The sequence below is a fragment of the Podospora pseudopauciseta genome, assembly GCF_035222475.1.
Source record: "Podospora pseudopauciseta strain CBS 411.78 chromosome 5 map unlocalized CBS411.78m_5, whole genome shotgun sequence".
Lineage (NCBI taxonomy): Eukaryota > Fungi > Ascomycota > Sordariomycetes > Sordariales > Podosporaceae > Podospora > Podospora pseudopauciseta.
This window is the reverse complement of record NW_026946665.1, coordinates 929,745-950,407: the sequence shown is the minus strand read 5'-3', so window position 1 is coordinate 950,407 and position 20,663 is coordinate 929,745. Positions and strand designations below refer to the sequence as shown.

Below are 20,663 nucleotides of genomic sequence, written 5' to 3'. Positions count from 1 at the left end.
GTCGCCGACCGCTGTCTCTTTTGCAGCGTCCTTGGCGGGTGAAGGCATTCAGACGCAGCAAACTCCACCCGCGACACAACAACCAACGGAGGAGACGCTTGGACCAACCAACGCCTCCGCATCCCAAACCGGTGCAAAGCAAAAAAAGGGGCCAATCACCAGCTGGTTTTTATATTTAGTTATACGTTACCTTGAACTTGTCCATCTTTATACCGATACCGATACCGATACACCACCATACGCATACGCCTTTGAGCTACTTCATCTTTAAACCCAACTGACCACACACACAAAGGGGGTTTTTGTGCAGCTTGTAGGGGGCACGCCCAGTGGAGGAGGATCAAAACACCGCGATGCAGCAGTATCACAGCTCATCACCCTCCCTGTTGTCATCACCGCCTTCTGCCATTTCCGAGCCTGGATCGCCCACTCGGATCATCAACGCCACCAGAGCCAACATTGAAATGGACGAGATCATTGTCGACCCCGGGTCAGCTGCCAGATTCGGCATTATGCAGCAACAGGTCCAGCAACAGCAAGCCTCCGAGTACCCGCCCGGCACACAACTGACCGCCGCCGGCGTTCCTAGGAAAAAGCCGGGCCGGAAGCCTGGTAGCACAGTCAAGCCGAAGGTCGCACCTGATGGGACTGTCGAGCCACCCAAGCAGCGTCGGCCGAGGAAACCCAAGGACCCCAATGCCCCGCCTGTCCAGAGGAAACGCAAAGCCGCTCTTACCGAGAGCAATGAGACAAACTCGGAGATGGATGCGCGGGCTGCCTCTGGTCCCCCAGCAGCAGCAGCAGCTCGTCAGCCCAAGATCACAGAACTCACCTCGATGCGCATGTCGTTGGACGGTGGCGCCGGCTTCGTCCAGACGCCACCCAAGAGAGAGAGCATGACCTCGATGCAAATGCAGAATCTCCTCAACAGCGACGAGCCACCTCCGCAGCCCCAGCCGACGGCGCCTGCCAGGCAGATGTTTGATCCCATCCGAGGCAACTATGACCCCATTAGGGAAAGCATGGTATCTCGCGACCCCTATGGCACCGGAGGTCCGCTTGGCTCCCCTCGCGCGCCTGCCCAGGCTCCCAACAGGGCCAGCGCATCGCCATCTATTGCCAGCCTAGTCGATCCTCCGACCTCCATCATCTCACCCAGACCGACGCAATCGTTTACAACAACTACTTCGCAGCCGCGTTTCCAGGAACCATCATCAGTCCCTGCTTCTCCGGCCAACCCCGTCCTGGCCACCCCCGCTACCATGCCCAAGCCCACATTGGCCGAAGCCAGACGTCCCCCGCCGCCACCTCCGGCGCCTGCATCCGTTAGCAAGCCAGAACCCAAAATGAATTCATTTACCAGCATGTCGTCGATTCCGAGCGGCTCCTCGCTTGCCGCGGTTGCTGCCCCACCCGCGCCTGTCCAGAGCAAGAAGATCGCGGCTGTTGTCCAGCAAGAAACAAAGGCCAACAAGAAGGCGCGCAGCAGCACCAGCAGCTCGCCAAAAATCAACGGAGTCAAGGAGAAGGACTCGCTGCCGCCCCTTCCAGCCAGCGAGCGCTCCATCTTGGATTTCGGGAGGGCCAAGCCCGGCGAGGAGGTCGAGCCGCCCAGCATCGCGCTTCACATCCCGCTCAAGCAAGGTGAGAATAACAAGTATGTCAACTTCATGCGCATGGCCGAGGAACGCTACGGATGGGACGCTTTGCACCCCAGATTGGCTGCCTCGCGGGAGCGCAAGGCTCTCATCGCAGCTGCCACGGCCGCTTTGGAGAAGGAGAAGAATGGCAGCGGCCGTGACACTGGGGACGAAATGGAGGAAGACCTGAGCGAGGCCGACAACAGCAATGTGGAAATGGGCGGCATGGGCAACGGAAATCCGGCCAGCGGCCCCGAAGCTGCTCCTGCCAAGCCGGCGAGGAAGAAGCGGAATTTCAAGGAGGACGAGTACGACAAGGATGATGACTTTGTGGATGACTCTGAGATGCTCTGGGAAGAGCAGGCAGCTGCGAGCAGGGATGGATTCTTCGTCTACAGCGGACCTCTGATCCCCGAGGTGGAGAAGCCTGTTGTGCCCGAGGGACCCCCGAGACGCGGTCGTGGTGGACGTGGAAGAGGATCCAGGGGTGGTGCTCGTGGCGGTGGCGAGAGCGGACGGGGCCGAGGTGGCGGGCCCGGTTCGAGAGGCGGCACCGTGAGGAAGCCAAGAATCACGAAGCTCGAGAAGGAACAGCGGGATAGGGAGAAGGCGGAGAGGGAGGCGCTGGCGCAGATGGCGAGCAAAGCCGGTGCGACGACACCGGGTCCAACTGCGAACACGTCTCCCGCTGGTGCACTTAATCTGTTGACACTTACGCCTCCGGCGGCTGGAACAGGTGTCACTTTGTAATATGGGGCACATTTTTCTTCTTTTCAAATGTCAAAGTCATCATCACCTGACGCCGAGTTTGCCAGCGCTGGGGTGTGGGGAGTTTATCTGTTTATTTTACATTAATCGCAAGGGTGTATGTATTGTTCATCGGTGGGATGTGGGCGGCGACCTGGGCGTTTGTTTTGGAGGGGGTGTTTTTATGGTTGGAATGAACAACAGCACTTCGCAACACGCAAATACGTTTACTTTTCCTTTTGGTCTCTGGTGGTGCTGGCGAGAGGGGTGTTCCGTCGGTTACGTTCGGCGAGACTCGATTCAGCGCCATACCCGTTGCTGAGGTTCGTTCGCCCAGCTTGGGCTTCTTTAAGGGCTTCTTTACACAAATTCTTGGAGCGAGGAAGGTTCGGATAGACGCTGTTGGAGGGGGATGGGTGATGAATGGATAATGTATGACATTGCTGGATGGGCTGACGGCAGGAGGAAGCCAGGGGATACACATGCATGCTCGACTGGTCGGAGGAAGGGGGTCTATTAGCTTATTTGGATGCATCAACACAGCGGTTTTAATCCAGTTTCACGTCATCTTTGCCATCTTTGCCGCCACTTCTTTACACTCCAGCTTGATGGAAGATGAACAGCAATTCCGTGGAGATTGCGGTCCCCGATCACGATAGTTCATCTTTTTTTCAGTAGCCAGTTGAAACCTGTCCAGTATTGAAGTCCAGATTGGGCTGTCTAACGCCGGTTCCTCACCTACGCCCTCGTTCCCTCGATTTCACGGACGTCAACATCTAAAGATTAGGTACTGTTCACCCACCTTGGATGTGTTGTTCAGGGAGTGGTAGGTGTTGCTCCTCGCTAGACTACTCAAAGAATGAGATGTACTGTATCGACCAAAACAGAGGAGGAGGACAGCAGTTTATATTCTGGAAGACCCGTGTGCGATTTGACGCGTTTTCACTGATGATTAGAATTAGTAGCGGCCGTTGTGGTGCGTGAGGCTGGCGCCGTGGCCGTTGAGGTGGTGGTGGCCGTTGTTGGATAGATTCAGACAGTGAGCTCTGTGGTAGACGAAGAGTTTTGGATGGTCTCGAATTCGGACGAAGCTAACAACGAAGATCAGATGAGGCCATCCCAGTTTCAGACGCTTCTCTTGGCAGCGGCCCCAGAAGAGTCCCGAACTTCCGCTGCCCTGTCAGCTACCGAGGCAACGCAGGGATGGTGTGGGGCCCCGCGAAGCTGGGGTGGCACGGTGCGCCCTGCTGTCGTGCTTCTGTCACCGGCCCTGCCACCCTGCTTGGAGGAGGTATCCAGTCGGTCAGGGGGCGGGATATGGCCATGTTACTTGTCGGAAGACGACCAGACCGGCACTTGTCTCGATATCTCCTGTTGTAGGCAATGTGGTGTTGGGTGAATCTGAACAATGCCCAACATCAATGTTTGGCTCCGCAAGGACTTTCCACTTCCCCGGATTTCCCTAACCCAGGGTGGCTTGCGAACGATATCGCAATCGAATTTCTTCCCGATTGGAAATCAAACAGGGGGGGAGTGATGATGGAGCCTGCCGATACCGCGCTACTTTAGCAGTGGTTAGCTCTCTTAAGTCCGCGCCCACCACCCGTCGCCCAGAGAAGGAAAAAAAGGAAGGAAAAAAGACAGGACGGAAATGCGGACGGGGATAACTTGCATGTGAGTGGCCTGGAAGAGAGAAGAGAGTGGATAATAAAGCTCACATCCGAATGTGCTACTAAATACATACATACGAATTGTAATCCTCACTCAACCACCTCTGTTTAACTCATCCGCCAATCCCAATCCCGCTGTGTTCCCCAACCAAGGCATGCTGCCGAAGGAAAATAAACAGGAATCAAGGCTGTTGTGTATCCGCCGACCATTCGTATGAACATGTTCACATCTTAGGACCAGTCCTCGACATTCTCAAGCATTTCCTGGCCGTCGTGGTAGACCTTCATCATGACAGCCGACTCGCTTGACCAGAGCGCTGCCCGCGGGACATCCCACACACTTACCGGCGGCTCATCCAACAACACGACATTGGACAGCCCCCCATTCCACCCAGAAAAGGAGTCTCGCTCTCACCCCTCGCGGCCCTCCTCCCGTCACTCTCACCTCACCACCACCTCTTCAGATTCCTCCAACGGCGACCCCCTATCCCCCCTCGAACACGCCCTCGGCCGAACCACATCCATCCCCCAAACCGACGCCATCTACCAACAAGATGCCGACAACAACAACAACAACCACCTCACCCACACCCGCACCGGCCGCACCTCCATCACCTCTGCCGCCTCCCGCCCCCCAGACTACGAAGTCACCATCTCCACGGACGACCCCGAGCACCCCATGAACTGGCCCTTTTGGTACAGGACCTACACCATCATCACGGTCTCCTACTCCACCTGGGTTGTAGTGCTCTACTCAACCTCCTACACAGCCACCCTCCCAAAAATAATGGACGAATTCGACATCACCTCCAAACCCATCGCCACCCTGGGCCTGACAACCTACCTCCTAGGCCTAGCAGCCGGCTCGGTGATCGTAGCCCCCATGTCGGAGCTCTACGGCCGCAGACCAGTCTACCTCGTCTGCCTCGCCGCGTTTATTGTTCTCATCATCCCCTGCGGATTAGCCGACTCGTTGTCAGAGATGGTGATAGTCCGTTTCTTCGGGTATGACCCTTCCCCCCCTCTCCTTGTGTCAGCATGCTAAATCCCCCAGCGCGCTCTTCGGCTCAGCCATGATCTCCAACTCTCCCGGAACAGTAGTCGACATCTCCTCAGACAAGTACCTCGCCCTCTGCATGTCACTATGGTCCATCGCCCCCCTCAACGGTCCGGTCACCGGCCCCCTGATCGGCGGCTTCGTCAACGACTACCTCGGCTGGCGGTGGGGAAACTGGTTGGCCATCATCCTCTCCGGCATCGCTTTTGTCCTCACCTTTTTCGTCCGGGAATCCTACCTGCCCACGCTGATAAAGCAGAAAGCCGCGCGGAGGAGGAAGGAGACGGGGGATGAGAACTGGTGGTGTAAATACGACCAGCGGTCTGTTTCAACATGGGGGTTGTTGAAGCTGAATCTGTCCCGGCCGTTTGTGCTCGCGGTGACGGAGCCGATTTTGTGGTGTTTTAATATCTGGTGCCTGCCTGTCCCCCTTCCTGTTTGTCTCGGGAACATCCCCGGCTAACAATGGCCCCCAGGATATCCGTGATCTACGGCATCCTCTACCTCTGCTTCATCGCCTACCCCATCATCTTCACCCAGCACCGCGGCTGGTCACCCTCCCTCACCGGCCTCTCCTTCCTCGGCATCGGCCTCGGCACCCTCCTCTCCATCTTCCTGGAACCCTTGTGGCGGAAAATGATAAACTCCTCCCCTAAACGCGACCCCCTCAACCCGTCCCGCCCGGCACCAGAAGCCACAGCGTTGATCATGTGCGTCGGTGCCGTCCTCACCCCCATCGGCCAGCTCGTCTTCAGCTGGACCAGTCTCCCAGCCTCAATCCACCCTTCCATCTCCCTCCTGTTCGGCTCCGTCCCCTTCGGCATGGGTAACACGCTTTCGTTCATCTACGGGAGCAACTACCTCGCGGGAGCGTACGGGATATACGCCGCTTCCGCGCTGGCAGGGAACGCGGTGATGAGGTCAGTGTTTGGGGCTGCGCTGCCGCTGGCGGGGCCGGCGATGTACAAAGCCATGAGTCCGCAGTGGGCGGGGACGTTTCTGGGGGGGTTGGAGGTGATGCTGGTGCCGATTCCGTTCTTGTTTTATAAGTGGGGGGAGAGGATTAGGGGGAAGTCGAGGGTGATCAGGCTGATGAGGGAGGAGAGGGATAGAGAGGAGAAAACGGCCGAGAGGAGGCGGAAGAGGGCGGCGCGGAGGGCGGCGAAGGGTGGGAGGGATGTTGAAGGGGAGGAGGGGGAGGGGGAAAAGACAGAAGTGGAGGAGGGGAAAGGACGGGGAAGGGAGATGGGGGTTTAGGGGTATAAGAAAAGGGTAGGAGGTAATGCACGTAGGAGGGGGATTTATGCCTGTGTATATAATCGCAAAGACGTACTTGGATATCTGGGCAAGGAAGAGAAGTATTCATGAACAGGAAACACATCCTCATATTGAACTCTCTGCCGTTAAAGGCTATCCATTCAAAAATTGCTGGGGTATCTCACCTCCATCACCACCATCTCTTCACCCATCACACACTCACCTCTCCCCAAAATCATCACACAGCCAACCGCACACGCAAACCAAAAGTATTCATCAACTCAACAACAACAACAACAACAAAGCGAATCCCTTTCATAAAACATCAAAAAGCACAAACAAAAGAAGAATAAACAAAAAATATGGCCTAATAACAACACATAATTCGAACCTGTCCAACCCCCAACTTCAATCATTCCATTTTTGCCGTGTACAACAATCCAACTTCAACTTCCGGACCAGCCAGCCGCAACTTTATCACCTCCTCCTCCCTTACAAGAGTAAACACAAGACAAGAAAAACCTATCGTACCAAACCTAAGTTGCAGCTTCTCCCACGCCTCCATCTCACACGGCAACTCCAATCCCCCCTCCTAGAGCAAGTAACAAAATAAACCAAAACAAAAAAAAGGTATCATCATCCTTCATCCCTTCCCCCCCTTCCCCGCCTCCGTCCCCAATCCTCGCGTATGCATTCCCCCCCCCTTCCCCAGCCCCGATATGATTCCATGCAATCAATTCAATCGTTGGTGTTGTGTGTTGTGTGTTGTGTGTTTATGTGTGTTTGTGTGTGTGTGTGTGTGTGTGTGTGTGTGTGTGTGTGTGTTTTATATCATTCAGCCCTCAAGTGTGTATCGTCCTCATTACCCACCACCATCACCACCCCCAACAACCCCCAATCTGAACCACCCCTCCATAAATTAGATTAGATATCAGCCAGCTGACCACAAAGACTGTATAATACGCAAGTAGGTCCCATGGCTAAGGTATCACATCGTTAAAAGCAGAAGACAAGGAAAGAAAAACAAAGACATCGCCGTGGGCGCAGGCTAAGAACCGCGCGCGAGTGGAAAAGCAAAAAAAGACCAAATGTGCAGCTGAAGCAATCGTCACCAGAAAACCAAAACCAAAACGCAACGAAAAAAAAAAAAAGAAAAAAAAAGAAAAAGTGAAAAGAAAACAGAGCGACAGTGGTATCAACGGTCAACCTCAAAAAAAAAAAAAAACGCCTTTCCCCCTACTCAACTACCACCCCTTCTTCCTCGCAAACCTCTTGTTCAACAAGGCCAGCACCTTTGGCACATTAAACTGGACATACTCGAGATCCAAATCGTCCTGGTTATCCTTTTGCATCTCCAGCAAGTCATCCAGCTTCAAATCAAGCTCCAGCAGACCTCTATTCCGCCCCTTGTAGTGAAGCGAGATGACAAAGGTTCCTGGCAGCGGGCTCGTAAAGTTAAAGTAGATGTTCGCCCTCCTATTGTCCGGAACGTTGCTCTTCTGGATGACACCCTCCTTTTCGAGCTGTTGGTGTGTGAACTTGTAGGGTCCGAGAACCTGCTGCTTCTGCTGTTTTCGTCGCGTGCCTTCGCTCTGACTCCTGACGTTGTGCAGGTAGTTCTTGTATGTTTCGAGCTGGCCGACGAGGTACGAGTTGTGATCCCTAATCGTCTTGTACACCTCCTCCAGCTTCTTGGTTTCGAGATCAACACCCTCCTTCAGGCTCCCCAGATGCTGCAGCTCCTGTTCGACTTCATCGCGCAACAGCATGAACCCGTCGCTCTTGTCCACCACCTTCAGCTCCTGCAGCTGACTCAACAGCTCCATTGCCCTGATGCCCTTACGCACCATGACCGCATCGTTCTTGCTCGTTGCTGCCGCATCCGCAATCCTCTCCAGCCTCAACGGCCTCTTAGCCACCGAGGATCCGGCCGGGATCGTCCTCAAAATCTGCACAAAGATCGACTTGGCCTCCATGAAAAACACCTCCTCTTGAGTGATGTCCAACGCGGCCGTCAGATCATCAATCGCCGTCTCCCACCTGCTGAACAGCGGCAAGTTGATCACCCTGTTCTCCTTCCTCGGCACCTGCGGCGGCGCGGGGCCCAGCTCATTAACGATGATGGACAAGTGAGAATTCGCGTCCTTGCAAATCTCCCCCTTGTGCTTGTCAATCAGCGAGTGCATGGCGTAGATCTCGTTCAGGGTAATCGACAGCTCCAGGTCTTTCTTGGACAAGGCGACATAATTATCCATCTCGAGGCTCTCGTAGAAATCTTGCACTTCGCACAGGTCCAGCATAAACTTGTTGATCCGGTCCTTGTTTTGCAGAACAAACGGCTGCAACTTGGCCATGTAGGGTTCCTTTGCGTACGATGGCTTGTTGGCCAGGTTTTGCAGCATCTTGGCGATGTAGGTGAGCGTCCTCCTGGGGCGGTCGGCCGGGGTGCCGTCGATCAGCATGTACGACTTAGGCGTGACGATGGCGGGGTTGATGAAGCGCAAAAAGAAGAAGCCACCAATCAAGGTGCAAATGACCTGGTCGTTGGCGTCTGGGTATTTTCTCTTGGTCAAGCTGCGAATCTGCTTGCAGATCCAGCGGATTCCGTAGGGCGCTTCCTCGAGGCCGTCGATGATGGTGGTCAAGAATCCGTTGGCGATCTCGGTCAGCATGGTCAGGCGCGGCTCGATGATGGCTTGAACCTGAGGGTTCTCGGCGGCCTGTTCGGCCGTGATGCCCTTTGGCAGCGAAGCCGGAAGACTGCCCGTGTCTTCTTCAATTTGTTCAATCATGCGTTCGTAAACCTTGAGCGGGTTAATTTCCAAATCCAAGTCCTTCAACTCAATCAGGCCATTGATCCTGTCAGCAAGCACTGCCTTGAGAAAGCTCTGGCCGGGACCTCTTCTGGTGTAAGTCGTCATCATTCGTGAAACAGGGGTGTTGGCGCGCAAGAGCGACGAGTACTCGGGCGTGTTGTCGAACTGATACGTGAGGACAGACTTTCTGGCTATTAGCATGGTTCGGCTTGCTCTTTCGGGCTAAGACATACCTGAAACATGGTTAGCAGCAGGTGCTCTTCGCGACTTTCGTACTGGTTTCCGTAGATGGTGAACATGACTGTCTGCAGCAGAGAGTCGATCTCGGACATGGAGACGAGTCGACAGAGGTGCGCAATGTGTCTGGGTTCGGACTGCAGGAGGAACAGCAGGTTTCCGTATCTCTGGGTCTTGTCGTCGTTGGGGAAGACTCCCTCCTGCATTTCGGCGGCATCTTCGAGGTGGCTAGCGACTTCGTTTTGCTGTGGTTGATCTTGTCAGTGATTGCAACCAATGTTGCCTCGAAGCAGAGCGAACATACCTCCTCCAACGCCATGCGATTCTGAATCAGCAGGGCGATGCGCGAGTCGAGGTACCGAACATCTTTTTCGAGCACAAAGTTCTTCTTTGACTGCGACGAGATCTTGGCCTTCAGGTCTCGCAATGTCTTTTGCGCTATTGGAAAAGGTCAGCACCCCGCCCACTCTTCAATCAACGAACCACAAACCTTTGGCAAGGTCATCTTCAATCACGAGGTCCGACTCGTTTGCTGACATGGACATGTACAGGGCGGACATGGAGTACCGCTTGGACTGGCGGGCGGACCGCGAGCCGTCGTAGGAGGACATTGTGTTCTGGCGGGATATGGGCTGGAAGGAGGAGGAGGAGGCGGTGGAAGCTCTGGAAGGTGTCTGTAACATGACAGACATTGTTGGCGCAACCGCGCCGAGGACAATTGAAGAGGAGCGCCGAGTTGATTATTTGAGTGTTGGAAGGTGATGATGTAGCAGTAGGGAATGGGACCCGCGCGCGCTGGGAAAAAGGCCGACGAGGATAGCGCTGCGGGCGGGTGCTGGGCTGTCGCTGTGTTTTGGGATTCCGGCAGTCGGCGAAGTGACCGTGCACTGGAGATGATAACAGGGGACAGTGTGGCGGTCGGTATGAGTTTGAAACGAATATACGGAGTAGGGAGACGGTGAGAGTTGTATACAGAAAGACCAAAGGGGGGCCGGATGTGTGTGTTTTTCCAATCGCCAGTTTCAATCCGTCGCTCGTGTTCGCTCGTGGTCAGAGAGGGAGGGAGAGAGACCTGGAAAACGGGGGGTCGGTCGGGGGCGGTGGGGCGGGTGGCAGCGAAAAAGAGATGCGCGCTACGGAGGAGTTGCTGTTGAAAGACCCTGACCAACTTGTTCAATGAAAGGGAAATTGGATAGATGGGTGGTAGCCCGGTGCCTGTTTTTGGGCGGCTTTGTGTGCGCGAGAGTTCGGGTGTGTGTGTGTGTGTGTGTGTGTGTCGTGCCGCTGGCAGTTGGATGCGATGATGGATGGATGAATGGATGGCCGATGATGGATGGATGTTGGCGGCGAGACGAGGCGAAGCGAACGAGGAGATGGAACTGGAACTGGAACTGGAATTGGAACTGGCACTGGCACTGGCACTGGCACTGGCACTGGAACTGGAACTGGGGATGGAGAGAGAGGAAACTTGGGGGTTGAATGCGGAAACGCGTCGGGGGGGCACCAGTGGAGTCCCCTGTGCAAAACTAAACCTCCGGTTGGTGTTTGGAGGGGGGCCTTGCTGATTCCACAGCGTCGACTGAACTCCCCTGTTGATAGGACGGGGGCAACTGGGGGAGGGGTGTGGGCACTTCCAGATTGGGGATCACGGGGGGGGGGGGGGCAGGCAGCTGGACCAGTGAATTGCCGGCCGCCGAGTGCGGTGCGCAAGAATTGAGCAGAAAATAAAAAATCAAATGTGAAAAACAAAATAAAAAACCTGGACAGAGGATCAAGTGATGGAAAAGGGGGCAGTGGCAGTGGGAATGCAACTGCTCTCTTTTGGAAATTATAACTGAGCAGATATGGGTTTATCGTGTCCGTGCGCGCCTTGCTCCTCCAACGGTTTTGGCTGCTGTCCCGGGCCCTCCTCCACTTCTCCAGGCTGTGATATATCAGATATGTAGAAGAGGAAAAGGGTTCGGATGATGGTTGCGCAAGCATGGTAGCATCAAACCGGGGCCCCTTGGAACCGCAGGGAAAAGGCCGCATTTCTCTGTAGTGTAGCTATGAGCTATGATATCGATATCTCTTCAACACCCCTCATCCCCGCCCAAGACTAGTGGAAGGAAGACATGGATGGATAACGGACAAAGAGGGAACAAGATCCTCGCGGCCAGAGGAGGCCAACCATGGGAATGACTTGTAAGTGGTGGTGTTTCGGGCCCCAGGGGGGTCAGCGAATCTTGTTGTCGCAATGCCGAGAGGCACCAGGGCCCGGGACCACACGATTGGCTGGTGACCTGCCATGGTGTTCTTGGCCCTGCCCTGTTCAACACAACCGTGCCCCTCTCTCGTGGTGCCCCTCCTCCACGTTGCCTTACAAAAGGCGGTGATGGCCATTTTTTTCTCGTCACCTTCATAGCGGGGTGGTCTTCAATCTATCTGCGGAAACGATCCGCGACCGAACTTGCCCTGTCTCCCTTCTCATCTCTTGCCTCTCGCTCAGACACCCGCTCGGGCTTTTTATTGATGATGTGCATTGCCAATAAATGCAGACAGAGTTGCCAAACATGAAACATGTATCTAAATCTAAACCTCTCAGCTAAACATACCCGCCCGTCCCAACAGCCTGGAACTGCTGCCTACCAAGGATCAGGGAAGCAACACCAACAATCTCAACGCCACACCTCCACATCTGGAATCCCCAATCAATAAATATCCCGATCACTTTCCCCCCCCCCTTCTCTCTCTCTCTCCCCTCCTCCATGTTACGGCCGTCCGGCATACCCTTTCACAAACCACCACCCTCCCTCGGCCGGGACCCGAGAGAAGGATAAATCTACAACATTTGATCTAGATCTCTCGTCGGACTGACTTGTACACAGCAGCTGTCAAAACAAACACAGACACACACACCCCCGTTTCTGTCCCTCGGTCTGGATTTGATACCAGTGACACAAAGACAAAAACTCACATCCAAAGATGAACATCCGGGGCACTTGGCTGAGAAAATTAAGGATATGACTGTCGGCGGTGGTGCAACCACACTCTTTTTCTTCTATCTTTTCTTTTCATGATACCTACCTTCGGGAACCTCTGAACCAACCCCCCCCCCCCACCAATGCCCCTGTTGTAAATTTTAGGGGGGCACACACAAACACAATACATAGGTACCCTGTGTTGTACTAAGTACCCCAACCACAAACCCGTCAAAATCTCTCTCGTACATGATTATTATCTGGGGAAAAAACGGGCCCAATCCATCCATCACTCCTCACCGTCCGTAACGTACCTAGGTAGTCACCACAGCCTACTGTCCATACCACCGTCAGCGTCACAAGCATGGAGCGATGTGATAAGAAACAAACAATTCGGAGAATGCCGAAGAAAGAATTGGTGTGTGACGAGGTGTCACCTGACGTTGTTGTGAGCAATTGCAACAAAGAATTGTCGGCCGATGGCCCGAATAGGTTATATACCAACCCTTCGGTGAAAGAAGACGGTGAATTATGAGGTGAAGCCCGAGGTGTAAGGTACTCTCGTACGAACAGGGGGAGGTGTGGACGGCGATAAGGGGTGAGACATTGGGGGATTGGGGGTTGTCTTACTGTTTGTGGTTGATGAAGCCCGATTTGATGATGCTGGAGAGAGGAGGAGGTTGATACCTTATTGTTGCCGGCAGTGGTTGATGGTGGCAGTTTAGCCATCCGTACATAGACAATAGAACGTGCTTGTTATCACTACATGTTCATATCTCGTTAGGTTTTCATCGCGCGGTAGATCACAATAATCAGGAAAAAAGTAAGAATTATAACATTCTCTATAAAAGGTAACCGAAACAATAACCCGGAAAAAAAAGGAAGAAGAAAAAGAGGAAAAAACTCCAAAACCCTATCCGATCTCTCGCAAATTCCTATCCAAAAATCATCACCATCATCATTACCATCATCAATGCTTCCGCTCACTCCAGAGCCCTCGCCTCTCGCTAGGCCACACCCACCCCGTCACCTCCACCGGATCAACCCCCTCCTCAAAAGCCCTCATCTGACACCTCACCTGCTCGTTCCTCAACAACTCCCTCGCCTCGCCTCCCCTCCCCTCCAACACCCCCCCAGCCTCGCTCAACCGATCAATAGCCTCCATCGCCAAAGAAAACCTATCGGTCCCATTCCTGATCGCCAACTCCAACGGCGTGTCGATGTTCCCCTTCTCCTTGTAACCCCTCACCACCACCCCCCCTGCATTCTTCCGTCCGTGAATCAGCCGGTAGACCAACCAAGGATAGCTATGAAAGTTGAACACCACCGGTTTGTCCCCCGTGAAAATCGCCTCGTACTCGGCGTTGGTCAAACCGTGGGGGTGTTCCTCATGGCTGATCAGTTTGAAGAGGTCGACGACGTTGACGCAGCGGATCTTGAGGGTAGGGAAATGGTCAAGGAGGAGTGAGATAGCGGCGAGGGATTCCTGAGTCGAGATGTCGCCGCAGGAAGCCATGACGACATCCGGTGCCGAGCCAGCCGGGCAGGACGAGAAACCAGGCCAGATCCCGATCCCCTTGGTGCAATGAACAATCGCATCAGCCATGGACAAAAACTGCAGATGCGGCTGCTTGTCGGCCACAATAACATTGACGTAGTTCCTCGACCGGAGACAGTGATCCGTCACCGACAGCAAACAGTTCCCATCAGGCGGCAAGTAAATCCTCACCACCTCCGGGCTCTTGTTCGCCACCACGTCCAAGAACCCTGGGTCCTGATGCGTGAACCCGTTGTGGTCCTGCCGCCAGACAACAGCGGTGAGGAGAATGTTGAGGGACGGGATGGGGTGTCTCCACGACACTTCGAGCGACTTCTCGAGCCATTTGCAGTGCTGGTTGACCATGCTGTCAATGACGTGGATGAACGGCTCGTAGGAATTCAGCAGGCCGTGTCTCCCGGACAAGAGGTAACCCTCTAGCCAGCCCTCACACGTGTGCTCGGACAACATCTCCATCACCCTCCCTTCTGTCGCGAGATTGCCCCCGTTGAGGTCTTCGGGGAAATACTCCCCCATCCAGACTTTTTGGGCCACTTCATAGACGGTGCCGAGCTTGTTGGATTCCGTCTCGTCAGGGCCAAAGAGCCGAAAGTTGTTCGGGTTGAGCAAGATGATATCCCTCATGAACCGCGCCATGTTCGACATGGAGGCGGAAAGCGTCTCGGCCGGGTGGTCGACCCCCAAAGCATAATCCCTAAAATCAGGCATCCTCAACGGTTTCTGAAGCATCCCCCCGTTCGCGACCGGATTGGCCGACATGCGCCTGTTGCCAGTGGGACAGACCGCCTGTCGAAGCGAGGAAGAAATCCTGCCCCCGTTGGCGATAAACAGCCGTTCAGGCTCGTAGCTCCTCATCCAGCTCTCCAGCAGGGCGAACTGCTCCGGGTTCTTGTGCACATCCGTCAACGGGACCTGGTGCGAGCGCCAGTATCCCTCAAGGTAGTCCAGCCCGCCATTGATCTTCCTCGGCCCAGTCCAACCCTTTGGACTTCTCAGAATCACCACCGGCCACATCGGCCTGAACGCCTTCCCCGTCGTCCTCGCCTGTTGCTGAAACTTTCTGATCTCGAGCACGCAGTGCTCGAGCGTGGCGGCCATGGCTTGGTGCATACTTTCCACATCGTCGCCCTCGACAAAGTAAGGCTGGTAGCCATACCCTCTAAACAAGTTCTCCAGCTCATCGTGGCTGATCCGAGCGAGAATGGTGGGGTTGTTGATCTTGTACCCGTTCAGGTGCAGAATCGGCAGCACAGCACCGTCGGTAATCGGGTTGAGGAACTTGGTCGAGTGCCAACTCGTCGCCAACGGCCCGGTCTCCGCCTCGCCATCCCCCACCATCGTCACAGCAATCAAATCAGGGTTGTCAAACACGGCGCCGAACGCATGGCTGATGCTGTACCCCAGTTCACCACCCTCGTGCAGACTACCCGGTGTCTCTGGCGTGGCATGCGATCCAATCCCGCCGGGAAAAGAGAACTGCTTGAAGAACTTGCGGAGGCCCTCCTCGTCTTCTGAACACTCGGGATAAACCTCGCTGTACGTCCCCTCGAGGTACGCCTGTGACAAAACAGCAGGCGCACCGTGGCCTGGGCCGGAAATGAAGATCGCGTCAAGGTCGTACTTCTTGATGAGACGGTTGAAGTGCATGTAGGTGAAGATCTGGCCTGGGGCGGAGCCAAAGTGGCCCAGCAAGCGGGCCTTGAAGTGTGACTTGTCGAGGGGGGTGGTGAGGAGCGGGTTGGAGCGGAGGTAGATCATCCCCAGGGAGAGGTACAGTGACGCCTTGAAGAAGTCATTGCATTGCTCAACCTCCTCTTTTGTGAGGGGAGCGCCCTGGACGGTTGACCTGGCGGGGCCATAGGGGCTGATGGACTTGGGTTGTGGCGGTGGTGGTGGTGGTGGTGGTGGTTGTTCTGAGCTTGTGCTTTGTTGTTCGCCCATGATTGCAAACCAAATTGATGTTGTAAATTGTAGTAGTAGTGGTAGTAGTAGTAGTAGTAGTAGTAGTAGTAGTAGTAGTAGTAGTAGTAGTAGCAGTAGTAGCTAGGATTTGAAGCTTCTAGGAAAGCTGAAGAAGGAAGGAAATAGCAGCAACGAGATACAGACCCGGTCTGTTTTATACATTGACCTACATTCTGAAGCGAGTGACGATCACGATCTGGACCATCCAGGCTTGCCAATGCTATGGCAGGGGCTCTGCACGCTCCGTATCGGGAGACAAACGCTGGCCATCTTCTTTTTCGTGTATACGCAGTGGTGGTGCTGCTGGTGGCGAGGTGAGCATCCCGCCGGGGCAGGAAAAAAAGGTGGTCTGATGGTTGTAGGCGAATAAGGGTGCTGCTGCCGCGAAGCTCCTATCGCTGAAAAACAGTCAGTCCCGGCGGATGGCTCCGAAGAACAATCTCATCAAGTCTTCAATCATCCCAAATCACCCCCTCACATATCCTCAACCTCTCCCAATCAGTGAATTCACCGAGATGAAGTCAAGATAAACATCCCAAGCTCTCCCCTAAATTCCACCGGCGGCCCCATAAAGCTATGACCACCACCCACCCGGAACCCGGCGCCTTTCGGCGCGGGGGGTGGGGGGGCAGGGACCGGGGGGCGCAGCAACAAACAGACGAACACCTGATTTCTGCAGGGTCTAGAACATTTGCTTCATCAGCCCATCTACAGCACCCCAAGTTTCCTATCCCGTCCTGATGTCGTCTTTTAAGTCTCAGGGTAACAAAGACCTACCTCTTTAACTTGCCCAGTCAACGGGTGTGATGATGCCCCTCAATGCAATTATGTGATGCCTTATCGGGCCTTCTCTGACTGGTCTTTTTTGTTCGCCTCACTTTCCTTTCCCAACCGTTCCTGCTCGATTAGCCAGGCACACCACTATTTCATTGCATTTGGGCTAATCAGCACCTGCGAACAAAATGTTTGTTAAATGGCAGCTATTTTTGGCGCTTGCTATAAAGTATCAAGATCTAACTCAGTCAGGCATCAAATACTTGGTTGGCCTGCCCGGCTAGCTCAATCGGTAGAGCGTGAGACTCTTAAGGAGTACTCCGAAATCTCAAGGTTGTGGGTTCGACCCCCACGTCGGGCTCAATTCCCGGCGACACGATCGCTATTTTTTGGGTTTATTTTTGCACAATTCATCAGCACCATTTCCCTTTTTATTTTATTTTTTATTTTTGGAATTTGCCCTTGAGAGAGAGTCAAGTTTTCATTTTTGCAACAGCTTGCTTTACTGCTATGTGATGCGGTTTCTTGCATCGGGGTTGAATAGAAAGGTAGGGTGGGGCTCCGTTGCTGTGGCAGCCCCTTTTCTCCCCCTGATTTTGTTTTGCATCTCCGGCTGATCTCCAGTGCACCGCTAGAGGACCAAAACAGAAACACCACCACCCTCCATACTGTGTGGCGGAATGCAAAATGTCAAAATATTCCTTCGGATTTCTCGGCTTCTTATACCCTGTCTGCAATCTGGCCAAGTGATGAAAAGCCTCATCCTCAGGGACAGGTGGATGGGCGGCTGGTTGGTTGCGAGGGGTGTTGGGACGCAACTGATGAATTTCCAGATGATGGGAATGCCAGGGGAAGTGTTTCGGCCGCCGGTCCACCGATCTGCTAGGAGGGCGGCCGTAATGATGAGGATTGGGTCTGCGAGGGCGGGCATGATGGATGGTGGTCTTTTTTTGAGGCGGCAGGTGGGTGCGGTTGCAATACAGATAATGGAAATTCGGTGTGCACGGTGACTAAAGGTACCTTGGACGGACGTCTGGTCTGATGCAAAGGATGGAATAAGTCGTTTGTCGTGCAGAGTTTTAGTTGTTCGGTATCCCGGATACCGAACAACAACTGGGTAGGCACTCACGCCGAAATACGGGGCGGGAAAAGCTACCGGAAGGTTTGCAAGCCTGTGAGATGAGATAAGCTGTGATGGCTTCAAGCCAAGCGGAGGCCCTGGGCGGCAAGCCGAGATGAGATTACCTTCGGCTTGGCTTGGCTCATCTCATTGACCATCCTGGGTATCCATGGGGGAATACCTATTGAGGAGCTCACCAGTGTTTGCGAAAGGTTCTGCGCCAACCACCACACCAAAACTTTCTCATTATCTTCCGAGGTCGTCGGCCCCCGTCCTGCGTGTTGCCAATGTTGTCACTTGTGCCTGTGCAAGAATCCCGGAGCTGAATTGACTTTTGGTGGCTTAATTAGTTGTCACGGCTCGGTAGCACCCCCTTAGTCCCATGCATGCCGAAATTTAGGAACCGAGCCTTTCGGACTTGCCGAACTCGGGGACAGATGTCCACGGGATAGAGAGACAACTACGGCATGACCGTTTCGGACAATAGAGACGAAGCCAGGTGGATCCTCAACACAATTTTGTGGGCGCCAACCGCTAGAGGTTTTGGTCTCGTGTTCGGAGATGCTCTCGTGTTTGACGATAGCCTCGTAAGCCAAGATATGTAGCCTTGTTGTGCTAGCATCTCGGTCCTTGACTGAGATTTGGAAATTTGTGTGAGAATATTGTCATATCCAGGTGCTCCAGAGGAGCCGACAAAATGCTCAGCAGGATTTAGATGGGGTTGAGTGGGGGGATTGGACGCGGGAGTTGAGAGACCGCCCGCCTTGCCATGAGGCTCAAAGCTAATGCCTCAGACTCTGACGGGGAGAAGATGGCTGGTGAATGGAAGGCTCATCAACGGCAAAGGTGTCATGCCGATTCCGGCAGGGGGGTGTGCTTCCCTATCGATAGCTAGGCGTTTAACGTTCAAAAAGCGCCACAACCATGAAAGTTGAATTGTTTCCACCGCAAACGTTCGACGGGCTTAGAAGTTTCGGTGCCGTTTGAGCCACATGGTAAAATACCATGGTGAATATCATATCTCTGGTGATGAAGCCGGCAGCTGCTGGCTGTAAGAGCAATGTTCTTTTCATGTCTTGCTGTTGTTGGACTTGGTTCATCATCTGCACATGATTTCGGCTTTGATGAGGCCAAGAATAGACGGCTGGTATCTAAGTAAGAAATTTCCATATTACAAAATGTGAGGCGTGCCAGCAGAATTGCGAGAAAAATGATAGTATTGTGCCGCACTGGAAGATCGGCTCCAAAGAGCAGAAATCTATCTATATCAACAAGTGACCCGTGGCCCACAGGGCAGAAGCCCTAGTAGCAACCTGACTGATATCCACCGGGAGCAGCACCTCGCGCACAAGATACCTTGGCTGTAGTTACCCACAGAAGTCGGGGGCTTTGCTCCTGTCTCCTGCCTCCTGCCTCTCGTCCTTGTGGTCCTCGTAGACCTGTATCTCCGAAAAAGGAGGAAATGTACCAGGTAAGCATCCAGAGAACTCTTGGTCGCCAAAAGTTTACCAGCTTTCAGTTATAGTAAGTAGAGCAAAGCTCCAGCCACTGCTTCATGTTCATTTTACTCCGTGACTTTATGGAGCTTCGCTCCAAAAGAAACTTTGAATAACCTGAACGCCAGTAAAGTACCAAGCGCAGCCAGGATACGACACCATTAAAGTTCATGTTGGTGCCACAAGCCAAATCTTGTATGGGGTTGGAGTGTGGAATGGGCTTTGCGCCTGCCAAAGGTTACAAGCAAGCTTCAAATCTCAAGAGTATAAGATCTGAGCCCTCTTCCCTGGCGTTGGTTATTTCCTCACTGGACACGCTTCCAACATTTCCTTCACCAAGGCCTAAACTTCGAGGACCTCTTCTGTGAGCTCAATGACGGCGGGAATGTCCAAGAGCTCAGGTCTTTCCCCAAAAACAGGTGAGTATGCTCCGGCCAACATCTCTCAATTCTGTGGGAGTCATATCAAGCTAATGAATTAATCCTGTAGCAACAGACGTCCAAGATCTGCGGTCAATGACCCAGGTTAATCCTCGAATTCAACAGGGGAGTGTTCTGATGTCAAGGTCTTGGACCGTGAGCTGATTAGGTGTTAAAACGACATCTGATTCTAGCTCATGGCCGCCACGTGCCGAGATCTCGAATTTGAAATGCTAATCTGTTGAAAGATTAGGGCTCACCAAACGTCTCGGGTGGGATTACGCCATGGTCGCTATGTGAAAGTGACTCTGGCAGTGTTGCCCTTGCTGTCTTCTGGAAACCCGGAAAGATCATGATCCATCGACCCGGGGCATGTGGGCGTGGCTTGAGGCCTGAGGATTGCTCAATGAGTCAATGAATATCTCAAAGATCTGATTTGATCAAAAGTCACGCCGTTTGGGAAGGAGCCATTGGATCGACTCATTGACCCCTGGCGAGCTTTTGGCCCATCCCGCCTTTGGATGAAGGAAGGAACGACTGATACTAGGTATCCACGATGGCTGGTCTCCTGGAAGGACCGAATTTGTGTTTGGGGGAAGGAACTACTCGAAAGCCAGGGTTCTTGACAATCAAAATTTTCCCGAGGAAAGAACATTCCTGGATTCCTGGCCTGGCTGCAGTGGGAATACTGTCCCGTCGGGAGAGAGCTGCCGAGCAAACTCTGGGCTCATTTCTGAACTCAGCTCGTCTCGCAAGTTCATGGCATTATTTTCCGTCTATCGATACCATAGTCTCTCACAACGGTTTCTTCGCACCATATTTGGTGTCTTTTTCGATTTTATTTTCCTTTCAACACTCAAACTTCAGGAAAACAACATGGCTTGGGCATGCTCCGTTTGATTCGCGTTTCTTGTTTTATCTTGTTGAATGGGAGCAAGTGCTTTATATCG

The 20,663-nt window shown here is 53.7% G+C and overlaps 4 protein-coding genes and 1 non-coding gene across 5 annotated transcripts; 2 read left to right on the top strand and 3 right to left on the bottom strand.

The window, feature by feature from the left end:
• Nucleotides 1-353: 353 nt before the first annotated feature.
• On the top strand, nt 354-2,390 carry HPC2 (HIR complex subunit; the record flags this gene model as incomplete). The annotated part of the gene is made up of 1 exon (XM_062913461.1): nt 354-2,390. One exon carries the CDS (start codon nt 354-356, stop codon nt 2,388-2,390), a length of 2,037 nt encoding a protein of 678 aa, XP_062764872.1.
• A 1,307-nt stretch (nt 2,391-3,697) lies between these two features.
• On the top strand, nt 3,698-6,371 carry QC763_508690 (uncharacterized protein; the record flags this gene model as incomplete). The annotated part of the gene is made up of 3 exons (XM_062913460.1): nt 3,698-5,062; nt 5,112-5,528; nt 5,591-6,371. The coding sequence occupies exons 1-3, from the start codon at nt 4,347-4,349 to the stop codon at nt 6,369-6,371; spliced, it is 1,914 nt and encodes a 637-aa protein (XP_062764871.1). The 5' UTR covers nt 3,698-4,346.
• A 776-nt stretch (nt 6,372-7,147) lies between these two features.
• On the bottom strand, nt 7,148-10,508 carry gap1 (RasGAP protein). The gene is made up of 4 exons (XM_062913459.1): nt 9,915-10,508; nt 9,729-9,862; nt 9,421-9,669; nt 7,148-9,370 (listed from the first exon to the last, which is right to left on the bottom strand). Exons 1-4 carry the CDS (start codon nt 10,114-10,116, stop codon nt 7,616-7,618), a joined length of 2,340 nt encoding a protein of 779 aa, XP_062764870.1. The 5' UTR covers nt 10,117-10,508; the 3' UTR covers nt 7,148-7,615.
• Nucleotides 10,509-13,354: 2,846 nt separating this feature from the next.
• QC763_508670 (uncharacterized protein) lies at nt 13,355-15,883 on the bottom strand (the record flags this gene model as incomplete). The annotated part of the gene is made up of 1 exon (XM_062913458.1): nt 13,355-15,883. One exon carries the CDS (start codon nt 15,881-15,883, stop codon nt 13,355-13,357), a length of 2,529 nt encoding a protein of 842 aa, XP_062764869.1.
• A 1,069-nt stretch (nt 15,884-16,952) lies between these two features.
• QC763_0075570 lies at nt 16,953-17,039 on the bottom strand. Its single transcript has one exon. It is a non-coding gene; the product is annotated as a tRNA-Lys (tRNA).
• Between the last annotated feature and the right edge of the window lie 3,624 nt (nt 17,040-20,663).